This window comes from Trichomycterus rosablanca, chromosome 9, assembly GCF_030014385.1.
Source record: "Trichomycterus rosablanca isolate fTriRos1 chromosome 9, fTriRos1.hap1, whole genome shotgun sequence".
Classification (NCBI taxonomy): Eukaryota; Metazoa; Chordata; class Actinopteri; order Siluriformes; family Trichomycteridae; genus Trichomycterus; species Trichomycterus rosablanca.
Window position 1 is genome coordinate 12,272,231 of NC_085996.1, and position 17,291 is coordinate 12,289,521.

Genomic DNA, 17,291 nt, shown 5'->3' on the forward strand with positions numbered 1-17,291 from the left:
TTTAAGGACTATATGAAAACACAGCACAAGGTCCACAAAAGTGCTAAACATATTACGTGCACATAAACAGTAAAATAAACAATGTAAATAGATAAATATATAATGTAAAACCAGTAAATAAATATTAAAATTGGTGTACTGTACAGCTGGGGAGAAATTTTGTTTACCTTGTGTGGTGTAGGAGATGGTTTTTTTGGCGTGATCATATAGTGGGGATTGTCATTGCTATCCTCTTGCAATATGGCCAGCTGGATAGCAGAACAGTGCTTATATAACCCCTAAAATCTGTTTTAATTGAAAGGTGCAAGATTTGTTAATCAGTGAAAAGTCATTTGCTGCTTTCACCCCTGAGTAAAACAGCTCTCATGTGAAAGAGGAGATCAATATCTTGCTATTTGACTCCAGGGTAATTATCAAGGTGTGCATTTATATGCAAAATTAACTGTCTGTTGCGGTTTTCTCAACCGCAGGGCTACCAAGACGCGCATTTGTTTGTAAGCCTGTCCTCATTAGAACTTTTATCGACTAGCGTATTTTGCTGTTAACGTCAGAAAGCGAAATGTTGTTGTGACAAATTTGCAAGTTGTCTGGACTTGTATAAGCCACAGAGACAAATCACAATCATTTCTCTTTCCGCTAGTCATAGATTCACTATTGATTAGCCTCCGGTGGTGTCTGTCAACAGGTGGAAGGATATTTATTGGCAGGTTGTGGAACAAATCAGTTGCCCAAGCAGGTGGATTTGTGTTGATTGGTTTCAGACTCTTTGTAGAGCTTTATAGTTATAATTCTTAAACCTAGCACTTAGGTTATTTGTAAAGTCAGCTTCAGAGTTATTGATATTTCTGGTAAAAAATAGAAAACAGGCATGTTCATTATCTTTTGGTCCATCAGAATAAAACAAGCATGTGTTTCTATGTAACTAAGTTTTTAGGAACTGTAAAGCAGTCATTGATTTCTTGATTTACCAGATTATTAATAGATTGTAAAACAGAAGCCAGATTGTTCAGTAATTCATTAAAATAAGAAAAAAAATATATATATATACAAAATATTTGCTTTTTGACTTAATCATAGCTTGAGAAAAAAAGCAGAAAATTGGGGCAGTATAGAAAAAATAAATAAATTATATATATTATTTATATTTTACTTTTATTTTTTATTACTGCCCCAACTTTCTGCTTTTTCATGTATATATATATATATATATATATATATATATATATATATATATATATATATATACACAGTACATTGTGTAAATACAGTGTCCACTCTTATTAGACACTCCTATCTAGTTGATCCAACTTGTAGACGTAAAGTCAGAGACGATTGCTCATCTATTGCTGCTGTTTGAGTTGGTCATCTTCTAGACCTTCATCAGTGGTCACAGGACGCTGCTCACAGGGCGCTGTTGGCTGGAGGTTTTTGGTTGGTGGACTATTCTCAGACCAGCAGTGACAGTGAGGTGTTTAAAAACTTCATCAGCATTGCTGTGTCTGATCCACTCATACCAGCACAACACACACTAACACACCACCACCATGTCAGTGTCACTGCAGTGCTGAGAATGATCTATCACCCAAATAATACCTGCTCTGTAGTGGTCTTGTGGGGGTTCTGACCATTGAAGAACAGGGTGAAAGCAGGCTAAAAAAGTATGTAGATAAACACATGGACTACAGTCAGTAATTGTAGAACTACAAAGTGCTTCTATATGATAAGTGGAGCTGATAAGATGGACAGTGAGTATAGAAATGGTTGATTGGAGTATATATATATATATATGTGTGTGTGTGTGTGTGTATTATTTACTTCATTATTTATTATATTTTATTCATTTTAATTTTTTTTTATACTGCCCTAACTTTGACAATCAACAAAACAGAATCTCTTCAAAGCATTGCAAGCCTCCCTTTTTTTCCCCATTACTATATGCTTTTGAAATTATTCCCGATTCTGATTGGCTTCCTTTGTTGTCGTGCAGTGTCCGATTGGCCAGGCTGCCACCAGCTCGCCGTCGATTGGTTGCCCAAGTTTGTTTACACTCTCATTAAACGCACCGGTGTTTGTTTTGTCTGCCACTGTGTTTGTGTGTACGTAGGTGGACTGTGCACTGTCTCTGGTGCGTCTGGGAAAGGAGCGGGGAATACCCGGGCTGGAACAGCTGGGAGATGACCTGGTTACTATGGAAACACTAGTGTACGAGACAGCGTGCGACCTGAGTCTCAGTCTGAGGGAGTTGCGGCAGCTTAGCGACATCGACAAGCTCCGTCTACTCATGAAAAATGTATGCAGACGCTCTTTCTTTCTTACTGTCTGTGAGGAACAGTCTGGTCCTGTTTTATCTTCCGTCTTTCTCACACTGTCTCTTAGATTGGGTTTTTCTGCATTTGCCACACTAGCACAGTTGTAGTGCAGTAAGTGGGGAAATGACTTTTTTTCTACCAGTTTTAGTGGTTATTTTGGCTTAAGTTAATAACCCCCTCCCAATATATGGCTAATCATTGCTGATTCATTTCAAGTTTCACCTTAAGGTCCATATATCACGCAGTACACATACTCTTTAAGTTAAGATTATAATGTCATCTATTGGTTATTATTCAGCATTTTGAATCCTCCTTGGGGCTGAAATGTGATTTTCTTTTCATATAAATATATAAAGAAAGCACAGGGACCTGCTACAGTGGTCTGCTCAATTGCATAATTGCAGCTTTCTTGACCAACATCAGTGCCCAGCCATACAAATGCTTTTTTGACCGCTTTTATGCGCACAAATTCCACTTCATGAGAAACCTTTATAGACCAGTGGCTTTTGTTATAGCTGAAAAGATCATATATAGGTCACTATATTTATACCATGTGTTTATGACGTATGATATCCAATTATGTTTCATTTCCATCATCCATTTACCTCTGGGAACCCCTGAGATGTAGCCAATTATGTCCGTGTAGACGCCCGAGGTCCGGGTTGGATGGGCTAGCACAGGGGTGTCAAACTCATTTTCACAGAAGGCCACATCTGCATTATGGTGGCTTATTATGGTGGCTTTCAAAGGGCCGATTACAGCATATCCTGCTGTGATTACAGTCTGCCTTTTAAGTCTTGGACAGTTTGTTGTTTTTTCTTGGAGGCTAAATTCTGTGTTTGGTATCAAAATGCCAAATTTATACTGTATATTTATAATGTATGTTTACATTTATATTGTACTCCTTTACCACAGACACGGCCTCGTAACACAAGAGACGTACTTTCCCAACTTCTGCTTCAATTTTCTCTTCTTGTACATTTTGGGATTATTTGTAAATATTTCTCAGCATCACTTGTTGGAAAACCGTCTCAGTTAAACACTGATGGGATGCGGTCACTTTGCGGGTCACAAAATCGGAATGCATTGTGGGAGATGCAGTTTATGTATAATTTACAGTGTGTTTAAAAACAATCGTACGTCTTTTAAGCTCTCGTGGGCCACATAAAATGACGTGACGGGCCGGTTTTGGCCCGTTGGCCTTACGTTTGACACATACGGGCTAGCAGAATAAGACTGATCATATATTCAAATGCTTTGTTTTGTTCTCCAGATATTTTTGCCATGTGTTCAACAGTAAGAAACACTCAAATATTGACCAGTTCTTCTTTTTTTTTTTGTATTATTTAAGTCAAATAAGGAGTCGTATGTGAAGAATGTCATCCAGTGGATGGTACCGTTTCTCCATCGCTGCGAAAACCAGAAGGAAGGAACGTCTGCTGCTCTTCTCAGGGAATACCTTGTATTCCTCGCGAAAGAGGATCTGACCCTCCTGCTAAAAGTATTCCAGCATTCCAAACCAGGCGTAAGTAACCCACACACATACAGTAAAACGTAGCGAGCGTGGAATCATTTAGCTTAGATAATAACCCTACAATACAGACTTCTCTAAGCACTCCTTTATAAATTCATGGGTCATTCAGCCTTTCTGACCATCACTAGATTTTGTCATAGGAAATTAGACAATTAGAAGTGGTGGGTGAGAAAACGTCTTTATTGTTCAACTACGCAGAATAATGGCCCATCTGATGACAGCTGAATACGCTGAAGTACATAACCTCCTGTATTCTGGGTTAGCCAGTTATGCTTGTGTCGACGCCCACCCGGCCGATAGCGCCACTGAGATCTGACTTGGATGGGCTAACATAATAGACCACTGCGCCAGAAAGGATCTTGTCTAATTTTATATGACATGCTGTGCAATTTGTGCACTTAGTGTCAGATTTTATAATATGATTCTTTAATGACAGACCTGCAAATGTGTCACATCATGGCATCAGTCAAAATACTCAATGGTGGCAATATTATGCCTAAGTGAACCATAATTTAAAATGAAAAGAAGGGAGGTTTGGTGCTTTGGCTGGCTGGGTAATAGGTGACAACATGACATGCATATTATTCAAAGATCTCATCTGTTTGCATCTGCTCTAGCTCATATGCCATTGTAAGACGAGTCAGACTAGCCTATGCATATTGGAATAATTAATTTGGTGATTTTAATGGCATCTTGTTTAATTAAAATTTTGTTTAGCAAGATCACAGTTACCCCTTTTCCACCGACGCGGAACGGTTCCGGTTCTGGTTCGCGAACTTGATTTTGAACCGGTTCCGCGTGTTTCCACCGAAAAAAGAGGTTCCAGACAGCGAACTAGGGTTCTAATCTGGCACCACGGAATACTTGTTTTTTCAGCGCGAACCGTGATGTAATCGGTGGGCGTGTCAGAATGTAGAGGTTTGGACGCTTTGCTAAACCACTGCTGGTGTCTCGTATGGAGCTTGTCGCAGCATTTTTGTCTTTTAAAGTTCACCTGATTGGATTTCGATCCAGTTCGCCGCTGATATTTTCAAAGCGCCTTAAAAAAGATGAACTGTGTGATACGACGTGGTAAAAGTGACCCGGACAGAACGGAAAACGCTTAACGTGAAAAATAAAGAGTAACGTGGCTTGTTGTACTAAAACAACGACCGATGAATTTGGGCAGTACAGAGCACTTATAACCAGTACAGATCACTTATAACCAGTACAGAGCACTTATAACCAGTAATAACGGTGAGAAATGTAGTGTTTCTATGTCGTACTTTTAGTACATTCAGCTATGTTAAGCTTTTTTACGTGAATCTTTTTCGACTCTCCCGAGAAGATTCAGAACCCCGAGCTGCAGAACCACCACACGTGAAGTAAATGCAGCTAAACACAGATACATGTTGTATTATAGAGTGGATTTGATGGTTATTTCACACAAATGGATGTTTGTGTTGTGGAACTTTAGTGATGTTTTACCGCTCAAGCCGAGCGCTGAGCAAATCGGCTATTTGAGCCGAGAGTCGCGGTGAGAGCAAAGCGCAAAATGCTTCTCACGTCAATGAACTAAAGAAAATAACTGCGACAAACACGTCTACGTCTTCTTATCACCAACTGCTGATTGATGCTTTTTGCATAAAAATGAACATCTGTAACAACAGCACAAATGCTTACAGATAATCTACACGCTCCACCATGATATTACTTCTCATTACTTTCGTTAAGCAACGGCCAGCGTTGATGACGCTGCTTGGTTCTCAAAAACTGGTGGAAACGCGCGTCGGTTCTCTACAGAACACCAAGGTTCTAAGAAACCTGAACAGAACCGGTTCAAGAACCATGGTTCTTTTGGTGGAAAAGCGCTGAGTGTCATTTTTACGTCATTCTCAGCAATGATAATCTATAGAAATTCCTTATGCTATGAGTAAAACCTTTAATCAAACCAAAATAAACACAGTCCTTAAGTTTTTGGGAAAAATGGTCTGAAAGAGCACATCTAAAAAACAACATCCTCTTATTGGTGGATTTTAGATGAGCCTCTTAGCAGCGGTCACACTATTAGATTTTAATCCAAAATCTTGGACCCTGTTTGAAGTTTTTTGGCTGTTTTATTTGGTCCCAGTAGCACTAAATTGACTGGCAGTGAGCATGTTACAGTCTGCATACCAATACCATCAATCTTTATTCTCTATCTTCATTCGCAACCAAAGAAAATGTCTAATAAGGAGTTATTTTGTCACTGAGAGGAAAAAAAATAGGCGGATTATTACACTTGTGGCATAACATTAAAACCACCCCCTTGTTTCTACACTCACTGTCCATTTTATCAGCTCCACTGAGAATGATCATGTGCTGAGAATGATCCACCAGCTAAATAATACCTGCTCTGTGGTGGTCCTGTGGGGGTCATGACCATTGAAGAACAGGGTGAAAGCAGGTTAAAAAAGTATGTAGAGAAACAGATGGACTACAGTCAGTAATTGTAGAACTACAAAGTGCTCCTATATGGTGGAGCTGATAAAATGGACAGTGAATGTACAAACAAGGAGGTGGTTTTAATGTTATAGTGGATCAGTGTGGTTACAGCTAATGTGCTGCTGATTATTACGCTTTGTTATGCCAGTCTGTCAGTCCTGACTTGTCCATAAATGTTTTAGGTGGAATTTAAATCCAGAGATTAGCTTTGCCATGCGAGCACCTTTACCCTCTTAAATGATGGACATTGCACACAGTACTGATTGATCAGTAGTTAAAGGCACAAATTCATTAAGCACGTCATTAGGACAAGTGTATAGAAGGATCATCAAGTGTTGCTATAGAAACTTTAGCTTCCTGAGCTCCTCTGTATTTTAATATGCAGAAGAAAGACATTTTTCTGTTTGTAAGTCTGGGGGTGGTTGAGAGTGCCGTTTCATTACCTGCTGCCGCTGAGAGGTATTCAGTCATTTGCTCTGTTTCAGCGCAGGTAATACCGTTCCCCGCTCACCCATGACTCTACTGGGATACAAATGATTTGTAGGTGAAAATGTAATGCAGATGATAATGATCCTGCTACCGGTGATGAAGCATTCGCTCTGTGTCTGTGTGCGCATCTCTATTCAGTGTCAGCAGAAGATCATCGGAGATCCGGACCAGCTGATGTCCGTGGCGCTGGAGTGTATCTACAGCTGCGAACGAGAAGACCAGCTTGCTATGAGCTACGACATTCTGGAATGTCTGCCACAGAGAGGATACGGGTTAGCATATGACAGAATACACTAGGGATGTAACGATACACACTACCCACGATGCGATGCGACAAATTATGACAAAGTTAAAAATACTGTATTTGTGCTGATCTTTTATTTATCTAAATAATTAATGCCCTTTAATTTCTGAGGTAGGTACAAACTAGGCAAAACTATTTTGAATTAAGCCCAATTTGGCTGAAAACCCCCCGAGTTTATCAACCAGGTGTATAGGTTTAACCGCTTATCCAATTAGGGTCTGGGGAAGGGGGGTGCTGGAGCCTATCCCAGCTTTTCAATGGTCGCAAGGCACACAGTAACACCCTGGACGGGGCGCCAGTCCATCGCAGGGCAGACACACACACACACACACACACACATACACACACCTTTTCACCTATAGCGCAATTCAGTGTCTCCAGTTAACCTGATTGCATGTCTTTGGACTGTGAGAGGAAACCGGAGCTCACGCAGACACTGGGAGAACATGCAAACTCTGCACAGAAAGGACCCGGACCACCCGGGGACACACACACTTAAATACTCAGTGTGTCAATCTCAGGCAACTTTGTTGAATTTTTACAAGGTTTCTAAGTGCAAGATGGCTGTATATGAGTAACAGCTGGGAAGCACTTTGTAGTTCTACAATTACTGAGTGTAGTCCATCTGTTTCTCTGCATGCTTTATTAGCCCCCTTTCATGCTGTTCTTCAATGGTCAGGACTCTCCCAGGACCACTACAGAGCAGGTATTATTTAGGTGGTGGATCATTCTCAGCACTGCATTTACACTGACATGGTGGTGGTGTGTTAGTGTGTGTTGTGCTGGTATGAGCAATTCTGATGGAGTTTTTAAACACCTCACTGTCACTGCTGGACTAAGAATAGTCCACCAACCAAAAACATCCAGCCAACAGCGCCTCGTAGTCCTATGAACACTGATGAAGGTCTAGAAGATGACCAACTCACACAGCAGCAATAGATGAGCGATCGTCTCTGACTTTACATCTACAAGGTAAACCATCAAGGTAGGAGTGTCTAATAGAGTGGACAGTGAGTGGACACGGTGTTTAAAAACTCCAGCAGCGCTGCTGTGTCTGATCCACTCACACCAGCACAACACACACTAACACACCAACACCATGTCAGTGTCACTGCAGTGCTGAGAATGACCCACCACCTAAATAATACCTGCTCTGTGGGGGTCCTGTGGGGGTCCTGACCATTAAAGAACAGGTTGAAAGGGGACTAACAAAGCATGCAGAGAAACAGATGGACTACAGTCAGTAATTGTAGAACTACAAAGTGCTTCTATATGGTAAGTGGAGCTGATAAAATGGACAGTGAGTGTAGAAACAAGGAGGTGGTTTTAATGTTTTGTAATGATGTCCAGCAAGCCTAAGTGTCCACTTAAGTTTGGCCATAAAATGTAAATCTCACTATTTATTATTCCAGTTTTGCTGCCCCTCACAAATTTTCCTAATCTAGTCCAATATCCAATTCTAGAGACTATATCTTATAAAGTGCAATATTGCATTTGTTCAAGCAGCAATGAGGAACTTGTTTGCCGATCTTCCCTCAGACACAGCCATTTGTGCCTGTTTGGGTTCCCTGGCCGGTTGATCTTGAGATAATTTGAGCTAACAAATTAAACCCACAGCACCACCCAAGGACTGTGAATGTACTATATAATCAGGCATTCATTATGCGAATAAACAAATTGTACATGGTTTAATATGTATTAAAATAAAAAACAAAAAGATTAAATGTTTAATATTATTTTTTTTCCTTCCAGGGCACAGACAGAGGCTACAAAAGTCCTACACGACCAAGTGGACTCCCTAGAGAAACATCTCAGGTAATGACCGAGCAAGGGAATGAGAAGGGGGGGCTGCAGTTGTGCTGAAGTACAGATGGATGTTAGACAGAGATGGAGGGCAGCAATAAGACAGAGGGTTTCTCAGGGATTTGAAATAACCTTTTACTACACAGAAGTTCTAGCAGTCTGGAAGTTGATTAGCCCTGTGGCTCTGGGCACAAATGTGACTGAATTTTTTGTGTCTGCCACTGTATTTTCCATATAATTTGATGGCGTCTGCATCAAAGTCCTCCCAAGTATCTCCTTTTCTTTTTAATGGGGCTATTAGGAGGCCTTGGGGAGCGCATCGTAGCACATATAATTAACATTGTATTAACATTAAAAAGACAAACACACACACACATGCATTAATTAGAAATGTGTCAAAAGTTGGTGCGTGGGTTCTAGCTTGCAATTTATATATATATATGTATATATATATATATATACTGTATATATATATATATATATATATATATATACACAGACTAGGCATAACATTATGCCCACTGACAGGTAATGTGAATAACACTGATTATCTCTTCATCATGGCATCTGTTAGTGGGTGGGATATATTAGGCAGCAAGTGAACATTTTATCCTCAAAGTTGCCCCCAAAGCTACAGCTCTTGTGGGGTGTTCCCAGTCTGTGAGCGTCTTGTGGGGTGTTCCCATTTGTGAGCGTGACCCCGCTGCTATTAAGCAAATTAATGTTCTACTGGCCACCTGGCTGGTTTTAAAGTGCGTGGTCATAGGGGTCAAGGGAAGGAACGAGGAAAAACCCAGAACGATGGAGTAAGTGCCAAAGTGCAAGATGTTTATTTGCTCCAGTAAGGTGAAAAAAAAAACTATTTACACTTTTTATCAAATATATATATATGGTGTTTATCAGCCTTTTCAGTCCAAAAATACAAAATAAATAAACAAATAAACAAACAAAAAAAAACAAGCAAAATTAAAGTCCATACACTAGGACCGAGTCGGATCCGAATCATATGATTCACCCAGGCTATCCGCTCGACTCTGAATCAAATTACGTTTTTCAACTCACAGCCTCTCGTTCGCTCCGACGCACCTACCAGCGTCACTCAACTTCACTAACTCCCGCTGTTGGCCGTACACCCCTTTAAAAGCAGAGGTGCGCGGCAAACGCAAATGGAATGCTCCATTTCGTCCGAGTAGGTAAATACATGAACAGATCGACATGTATTACTCCTGTACATTTTGTTACACTGTCAGCATGCGATCGCGCTACACTTTTATAACCCACATGGCATGCATATTCAGCCCGATCGCGAAGTCTTGGTGTCATTGCGCCAATGCCGAGCGCGAATGCAGGTAAACCCCCCCCTCCTTCTCAGTGGTCAGTATCTATCAAAAGTGGTCCAATAAAGGAACAGTGGTAAACCGGCAACAGGGTCATGGGCAGCCAAGGCTCATCGATGCACGTGGGGAGCGAAGGCTGGCCTGTGTGGTCCGATCCAACAGACGAGCTACTGTAGCTCAGATTGCTGAAGAAGTTAATGCTGGTTCTGATAGAAAGGTGTCAGAATACACAGTGCATCACAGTTTGTCGTGTATGGGGCTGCATAGCCGCAGACCAGTCAGGGTGCCCATGCTGACCCCTGTCCATCGCCGAAAGCGCCAACAATGGGCACGTGAGCATCGGAACTGGACCACAGAGCAGTGGAAGAAGGTGGCCTGGTCTGATGAATCACGTTTTCTTTTACATCATGTGGATGGCCGGGTGCCTGTGCATCGCTTACCTGGGGAACACATGTCACCAGGATGCACTATGGGAAATAGGCAAGCCGGTGGAGGCAGTGTGATGCTTTGGGCAATGTTCTGCTGGGAAACCTTGTGTCTTGCCATCCACGTGGATGTTACTTTGACACGTACCACCTACCTAAGCATTACTGCAGACCATGTACTGTACACCCTTTCATGGAAACTGTATCCCCTGATGGGTGTGGCCTCTTTTAGTAGGAAAATGCGCCCTGCTACAAAGCAAAAATAGTTCAGAAATGGTGTTGACTTGGCCTCCAAATTCCAAAGTCCTATCCGTGGAGGCCCCACCTCGCAACTTACACCATTTGTAGAGCAAGAGCATTTGTAAGGTCAGACACTAATGTTGGAAGAAAGCTTGCATGTCTTTTTTTATTTGGTCTTATGTCTCTTACAAAGGACATTCACATAGAGTATATAGTGTGTGTATAAGTTCAGAACACAACGAGTGTGTGCTTTGGGTTGTGTTTAAGCAGAAAGCTTGTGAGCAGTTCAGAAGATGTAATTTACTTTGTGGATCTCAGCCAGGTTCTGCATTTGTTCACCTGACTGCACTGACTGATGATACTTGGATTTCTTCAGACCTTTTTTTTTTGTACCACAGTCTGATTGGCTTATAGGGGTTAATATTGGTATAGATGGCTGGAGTGACTAATGGTAAATGGACTGATTATTGATTGGATCATTTAATAAATTGGAAAGTTCATTGGAGTTATGAAGTGCTGGATTGTATTACATATTTGATTAACTCGAAGGACTGAATAGTGAGCAGATAAACCTACAGAAATACAGATTGTTCTGTAAGTGGATGAGTAAGATGCACAAATTGGATTTGGTAAGTATATTGAAGAACTGATATATATATACATCGATCAGCCATAACATTAAAACCACCTCCTTGTTTCTACACTCACTGTCCGTTTTTTTTGGGTGGTGGATCATTCTCAGCACTGCAGTGACACTGACATGGTGGTGGTGTGTTAGTGTGTTAGTGTGTGTTGTGCTGGTATGAGTGGATAAGACACAGAAATGCTGATGGAGTTTTTAAACACCTCACTTTTACTGCTGGACTAAGAATAGTCCACCAACCAAAAATATCCAGCCAACAGCGCCCCATGGTCACTGTGACCACTGATGAAGGTCTAGAGGATGACCAACTCAAGCAGCAACAAAAGATGAGCGATCGTCTCTGACTTTACATCTACAAGGTGGACCAACTAGGTAGGAGTGTCTAATATAGTGGACAGTGAGTGGACACTGTATTTAAAACCTCCAGCAGCGCTGCTGCTGACCACCACCTAAATAATATCTGCTTTGTGGTGTTCCTGTGGGGGTCCTGACCATTGAAGAACAGTGTAAAAGGGGGGGGGAACAGTCAGTAATTGTAGAAGTGCTTCTATATGGTAAGTGGAGCTGATAAAAATGGACAGTGAGTGTAGAAACGAGGTGGTTTTAATGTTATGGCTGATGGCTATATGTATATATATATATATATATTTATATATATGTATATATACTGTATATGTGTATATGTACAGTGTATCACGAAAGTGAGTACACCCCTCACATTTCTGCAAATATTTCATTATATCTTTTCATGGGACAACACTATAGACATGAAACTTGGATATAACTTAGAGTAGTCAGTGTACAGCTTGTATAGCAGTGTAGATTTACTGTCTTCTGAAAATAACTCAACACACAGCCATTAATGTCTAAATAGCTGGCAACATAAGTGAGTACACCCCACAGTGAACATGTCCAAATTGTGCCCAAATGTGTCGTTGTCCCTCCCTGGTGTCATGTGTCAAGGTCCCAGGTGTAAATGGGGAGCAGGGCTGTTAAATTTGGTGTTTTGGGTACAATTCTCTCATACTGGCCACTGGATATTCAACATGGCACCTCATGGCAAAGAACTCTCTGAGGATGTGAGAAATAGAATTGTTGCTCTCCACAAAGATGGCCTGGGCTATAAGAAGATTGCTAACACCCTGAAACTGAGCTACAGCATGGTGGCCAAGGTCATACAGCGGTTTTCCAGGACAGGTTCCACTCGGAACAGGCTTCACCAGGGTCGACCAAAGAAGTTGAGTCCACGTGTTCGGCGTCATATCCAGAGGTTGGCTTTAAAAAATAGACACATGAGTGCTGCCAGCATTGCTGCAGAGGTTGAAGACGTGGGAGGTCAGCCTGTCAGTGCTCAGACCATACGCCGCACACTGCATCAACTCGGTCTGCATGGTCGTCATCCCAGAAGGAAGCTGACGCACAAGAAAGCCAGCAAACAGTTTGCTGAAGACAAGCAGTCCAAGAACATGGATTACTGGAATGCCCTGTGGTCTGACGAGACCAAGATAAACTTGTTTGGCTCAGATGGTGTCCAGCATGTGTGGCGGCGCCCTGGTGAGAAGTACCAAGACAACTGTATCTTGCCTACAGTCAAGCATGGTGGTGGTAGCATCATGGTCTTGGGCTGCATGAGTGTTGCTGGCACTGGGGAGCTGCAGTTCATTGAGGGAAACATGAATTCCAACATGTACTGTGACATTCTGAAACAGAGCATGATCCCCTCCCTTCGAAAACTGGGCCTCATGGCAGTTTTCCAACAGGATAACGACCCCAAACACAACCTCCAAGATGACAACTGCCTTGCTGAGGAAGCTGAAGGTAAAGGTGATGGACTAAACCCAATTGAGCACCTGTGGCGCATCCTCAAGTGGAAGGTGGAGGAGTTTAAGGTGTCTAACATCCACCAGCTCCGTGATGTCATCACGGAGGAGTGGAAGAGGATTCCAGTAGCAACCTGTGCAGCTCTGGTGAATTCCATGCCCAGGAGGGTTAAGGCAGTGCTGGATAATAATGGTGGTCACACAAAATATTGACACTTTAGGCACAATTTGGACATGTTCACTGTGGGGTGTACTCACTTATGTTGCCAGCTATTTAGACATTAATGGCTGTGTGTTGAGTTATTTTCAGAAGACAGTAAATCTACACTGCTATACAAGTTGTACACTGACTACTCTTAGTTATATCCAAGTTTCATGTCTATAGTGTTGTCCCATGAAAAGATATAATGAAATATTTGCAGAAATGTGAGGGGTGTACTCACTTTCGTGATACACTGTATATATATGGATGGATGGATGGATGGATGGATGGATAGAGTGGTCGGCATGTACACCTAGTCACCACTCAGTAATAATTTTACTCAGTAACTAATTTACAGTATCCATAATTAATTACATTTATTCTGAATACTTCAGAGGAAGCATATATAAAAAAATGCAAACAGTAAATAATTAAACATGTACTAATCTGCCATTATGCTCTTTGCGGTTGGCATGTCATTCCTAGTGAATTATCCAGAGGATGAAGCAAATAAGTCAGATGTGTTCAGTCTACATTACAAGGATTTATCAGTGTTTTGGGAAAGAAATACATTATAAAATTGGTTTTATGGGTGGGTACATGATGGATTGGATTAAAATGATGATAAAATTAGGGAATCAGTTGACAAATGAACTGACTAATTTTTTTTCCTCTGTCTGTTTGCTCTGCAGTGTTGCAGAAGTTTTGGAGAAGCATGGCCTGCCAAAACCCATTTCATTCGTCAGAAACAGTCAGAGCAGCAAGGAAGAGGCTCAACAGCTGATGATCAAACTTACCCGTCATGTAGGACGCAAGTAAGTCTCATTTCCAGCTATATACTTACATTATACTGACGAAAACAGCTGACAGGATGCAGCTTTGGTACTGTCATTTAATACATTATGTGCTGTAATTAGCTTAAAGCCTAGATTACACAGTATTTGCTATCCGTATATTCATGTACCATGAAAAGCTAGTATGGAACGCATCAGTACTGACAGTATTTACTGACAGTGCTTTTTAAAATATAATTAGTACTAACAAAATCAGTGCAAATTGTTGATGTGTTGGTGAAAATAATTAGCAGTTACTTAACCAGTCTCATTTAATATTGTACTTTTTGTTATGTTCAGAAATCCTCCGGTCAGTAAGAGCGTGTGGAGAGATTTACTGCAGGATCTACTTGACATGCAGCAGAACGTCTACACCTGCTTACAGCCATCAACCTGTCATCAGGTATTACATATATACTACTTCCTTATTACACTGTTATAACATTAGTCAATATTAGTGGTAGTAGTAGCAGAAGTAGTAGGATTATTAGTAATAATAATAGCAGTAGTAATAGTAGTAGCAGTATTATTAGCAATATCTGTAATAGTATTAGTGGGAGTATTAGTAGTAATGGTAGTAGCTGTATTAGTAGTAATATTAGTAGTATTTTTAGCAGTTTTAGTAAGAATAGTAATATTAATAGCAGTATTAGTAGTAATAGTAGCATTAGTAGCTGTATGAATAGTAATAGTAGTATTAGTATTAGTAGTAATAGTAGTATTAGTAGCTGTATTTGTAGTAATGGTAGTATTAGTGGTAGTAGTAGAATTGGTTGCAGTAATAGTAGAAGCAGTATTAGTAGCAATATCAGTAGTAGTATTAGTAGCAGTATTAGTAGTAATGGTAGTAGCTGTATTAGTAGTAATATTAGTAGCAGTATCAGTAGTGATTGTAGTATTAGTAGTAATAGTAGTAGCAGTATTAGTGGTATTAGTAGCAGTATTTGTAGTAATGGTGGTACTAGTTGCAGTATTAGTGGTAGTAGTATTGGTTGCAGTAATAGTAGAAGTAGTATTAGTTGCAATATTAGTAGTAGTATTAGTAGCAGTATTAGTGGTAGTACTAGTATTGTTTGCAGTAATAGTAGAAGCAGTATTAGTAGCAATATTAGTAGTAGTATTAGTAGCAGTATTAGTAGTAATGGTAGTAGCTGTATTAGTAGTAATGGTAGTAGCTGTATTAGTAGTAATATAAGTAGCAGTATTAGTAGTATTAGTAGCAGTATTAAGTGATTTTAGTATTAGTAGTAGTAGTAGTAGCAGTATTAGTGGTATTATTAGCAGTATTTGTAGTAATGTAGTATTAGTAGCAGTATTAGTGGTAGTAGTAGTATTGGTTGCAGTAATAATAGAATTAGTATTAGTAGCAATATTAGTAGTACTAGAAGTAGCAGTATTAGTTGTAGTATTAGTAGCAATATTATTAGCAGTATTAGTAGTAGTATTAGTGGTATTAGTAGCAGTAGTAGTAATAATAGTGGCTGTATTAGTAATAGTATTAATTGTAGTATCAGTAACAGTATTAGTATCAGTATTAGTATCAGTATCAGTTGTAGTATTAGTAGCAGTATCAGTAGCAGTATCAGTAGCAGTATCAGTAGCAGTATCAGTAGCAGTAGCAGTATCAGTAGCAGTAGCAGTATCAGTTGTAGTATCAGTAGCAGTATCAGTAGCAGTATCAGTAGCAGTAGCAGTAGCAGTATCAGTTGTAGTATTAGTATCAGTATCAGTAGCAGTATTAGTAGCAGTAGCAGTATTAGTAGCAGTATCAGTAGCAGTATCAGTTGTAGTATTAGTAGCAGTATCAGTAGCAGTATTAGTAGCAGTATCAGTAGCAGTATTAGTAGCAGTATCAGTAGCAGTATCAGTAGCAGTATCAGTAGCAGTTGTAGTATTAGTATCAGTATCAGTTGTAGTATTAGTATCAGTATCAGTATCAGTTGTAGTATTAGTAGCAGTATCAGTAGCAGTATTAGTAGCAGTATTAGTAGCAGTATTAGTAGCAGTAGCAGTATTAGTAGCAGTATCAGTAGCAGTATCAGTTGTAGTATTAGTAGCAGTATCAGTAGCAGTATTAGTAGCAGTATTAGTAGCAGTATCAGTAGCAGTAGCAGTATCAGTATCAGTAGCAGTATCAGTTGTAGTATTAGTAGCAGTATCAGTATCAGTTGTAGTATTAGTAGCAGTATCAGTTGTAGTATTAGTAGCAGTATCAGTATCAGTATCAGTTGTAGTATTAGTAGCAGTATCAGTATCAGTTGTAGTATTAGTATCAGTATCAGTATCAGTTGTAGTATTAGTAGCAGTATCAGTATCAGTTGTAGTATTAGTAGCAGTATCAGTATCAGTTGTAGTATTAGTATCAGTATCAGTATCAGTTGTAGTACTAGTAGCAGTATCAGTATCAGTTGTAGTATTAGTAGCAGTATCAGTATCAGTATCAGTTGTAGTATTAGTAGCAGTATCAGTATCAGTTGTAGTATTAGTAGCAGTAGCAGTATCAGTTGTAGTATTAGTAGCAGTATCAGTATCAGTATCAGTTGTAGTATCAGTATCAGTATCAGTTGTAGTATTAGTATCAGTATCAGTATCAGTTGTAGTATTAGTAGCAGTATCAGTATCAGTTGTAGTATTAGTAGCAGTATCAGTATCAGTTGTAGTATTAGTAGCAGTATCAGTATCAGTATCAGTTGTAGTATTAGTATCAGTATCAGTATCAGTTGTAGTATTAGTAGCAGTATCAGTAGCAGTTGTAGTATTAGTAGCAGTATCAGTAGCAGTATTAGTATTAGTCAGTGTAAAGTTTGCTGAGTCTGAAGTTTGTTGCTGTAATAACATTGAGGGGACTTTGAGGGGAATCTATCAGCACTGGAGCAGATGTGATTGACA

General features: G+C 40.0%; 1 protein-coding gene across 1 annotated transcript in view; it reads left to right on the plus strand.

The window, feature by feature from the left end:
* Positions 1 to 17,291, plus strand: part of nbas (NBAS subunit of NRZ tethering complex) — a 248,075-nt gene that overhangs the window by 74,540 nt on the left and 156,244 nt on the right. The window contains exons 24-29 of the mRNA XM_063001902.1: positions 2,105 to 2,290; positions 3,661 to 3,834; positions 6,934 to 7,067; positions 8,852 to 8,914; positions 14,262 to 14,384; positions 14,703 to 14,805. Coding sequence (XP_062857972.1) covers positions 2,105 to 2,290; positions 3,661 to 3,834; positions 6,934 to 7,067; positions 8,852 to 8,914; positions 14,262 to 14,384; positions 14,703 to 14,805 — 783 coding nt within the window. The remainder of the gene's footprint in view (positions 1 to 2,104; positions 2,291 to 3,660; positions 3,835 to 6,933; positions 7,068 to 8,851; positions 8,915 to 14,261; positions 14,385 to 14,702; positions 14,806 to 17,291) is intronic.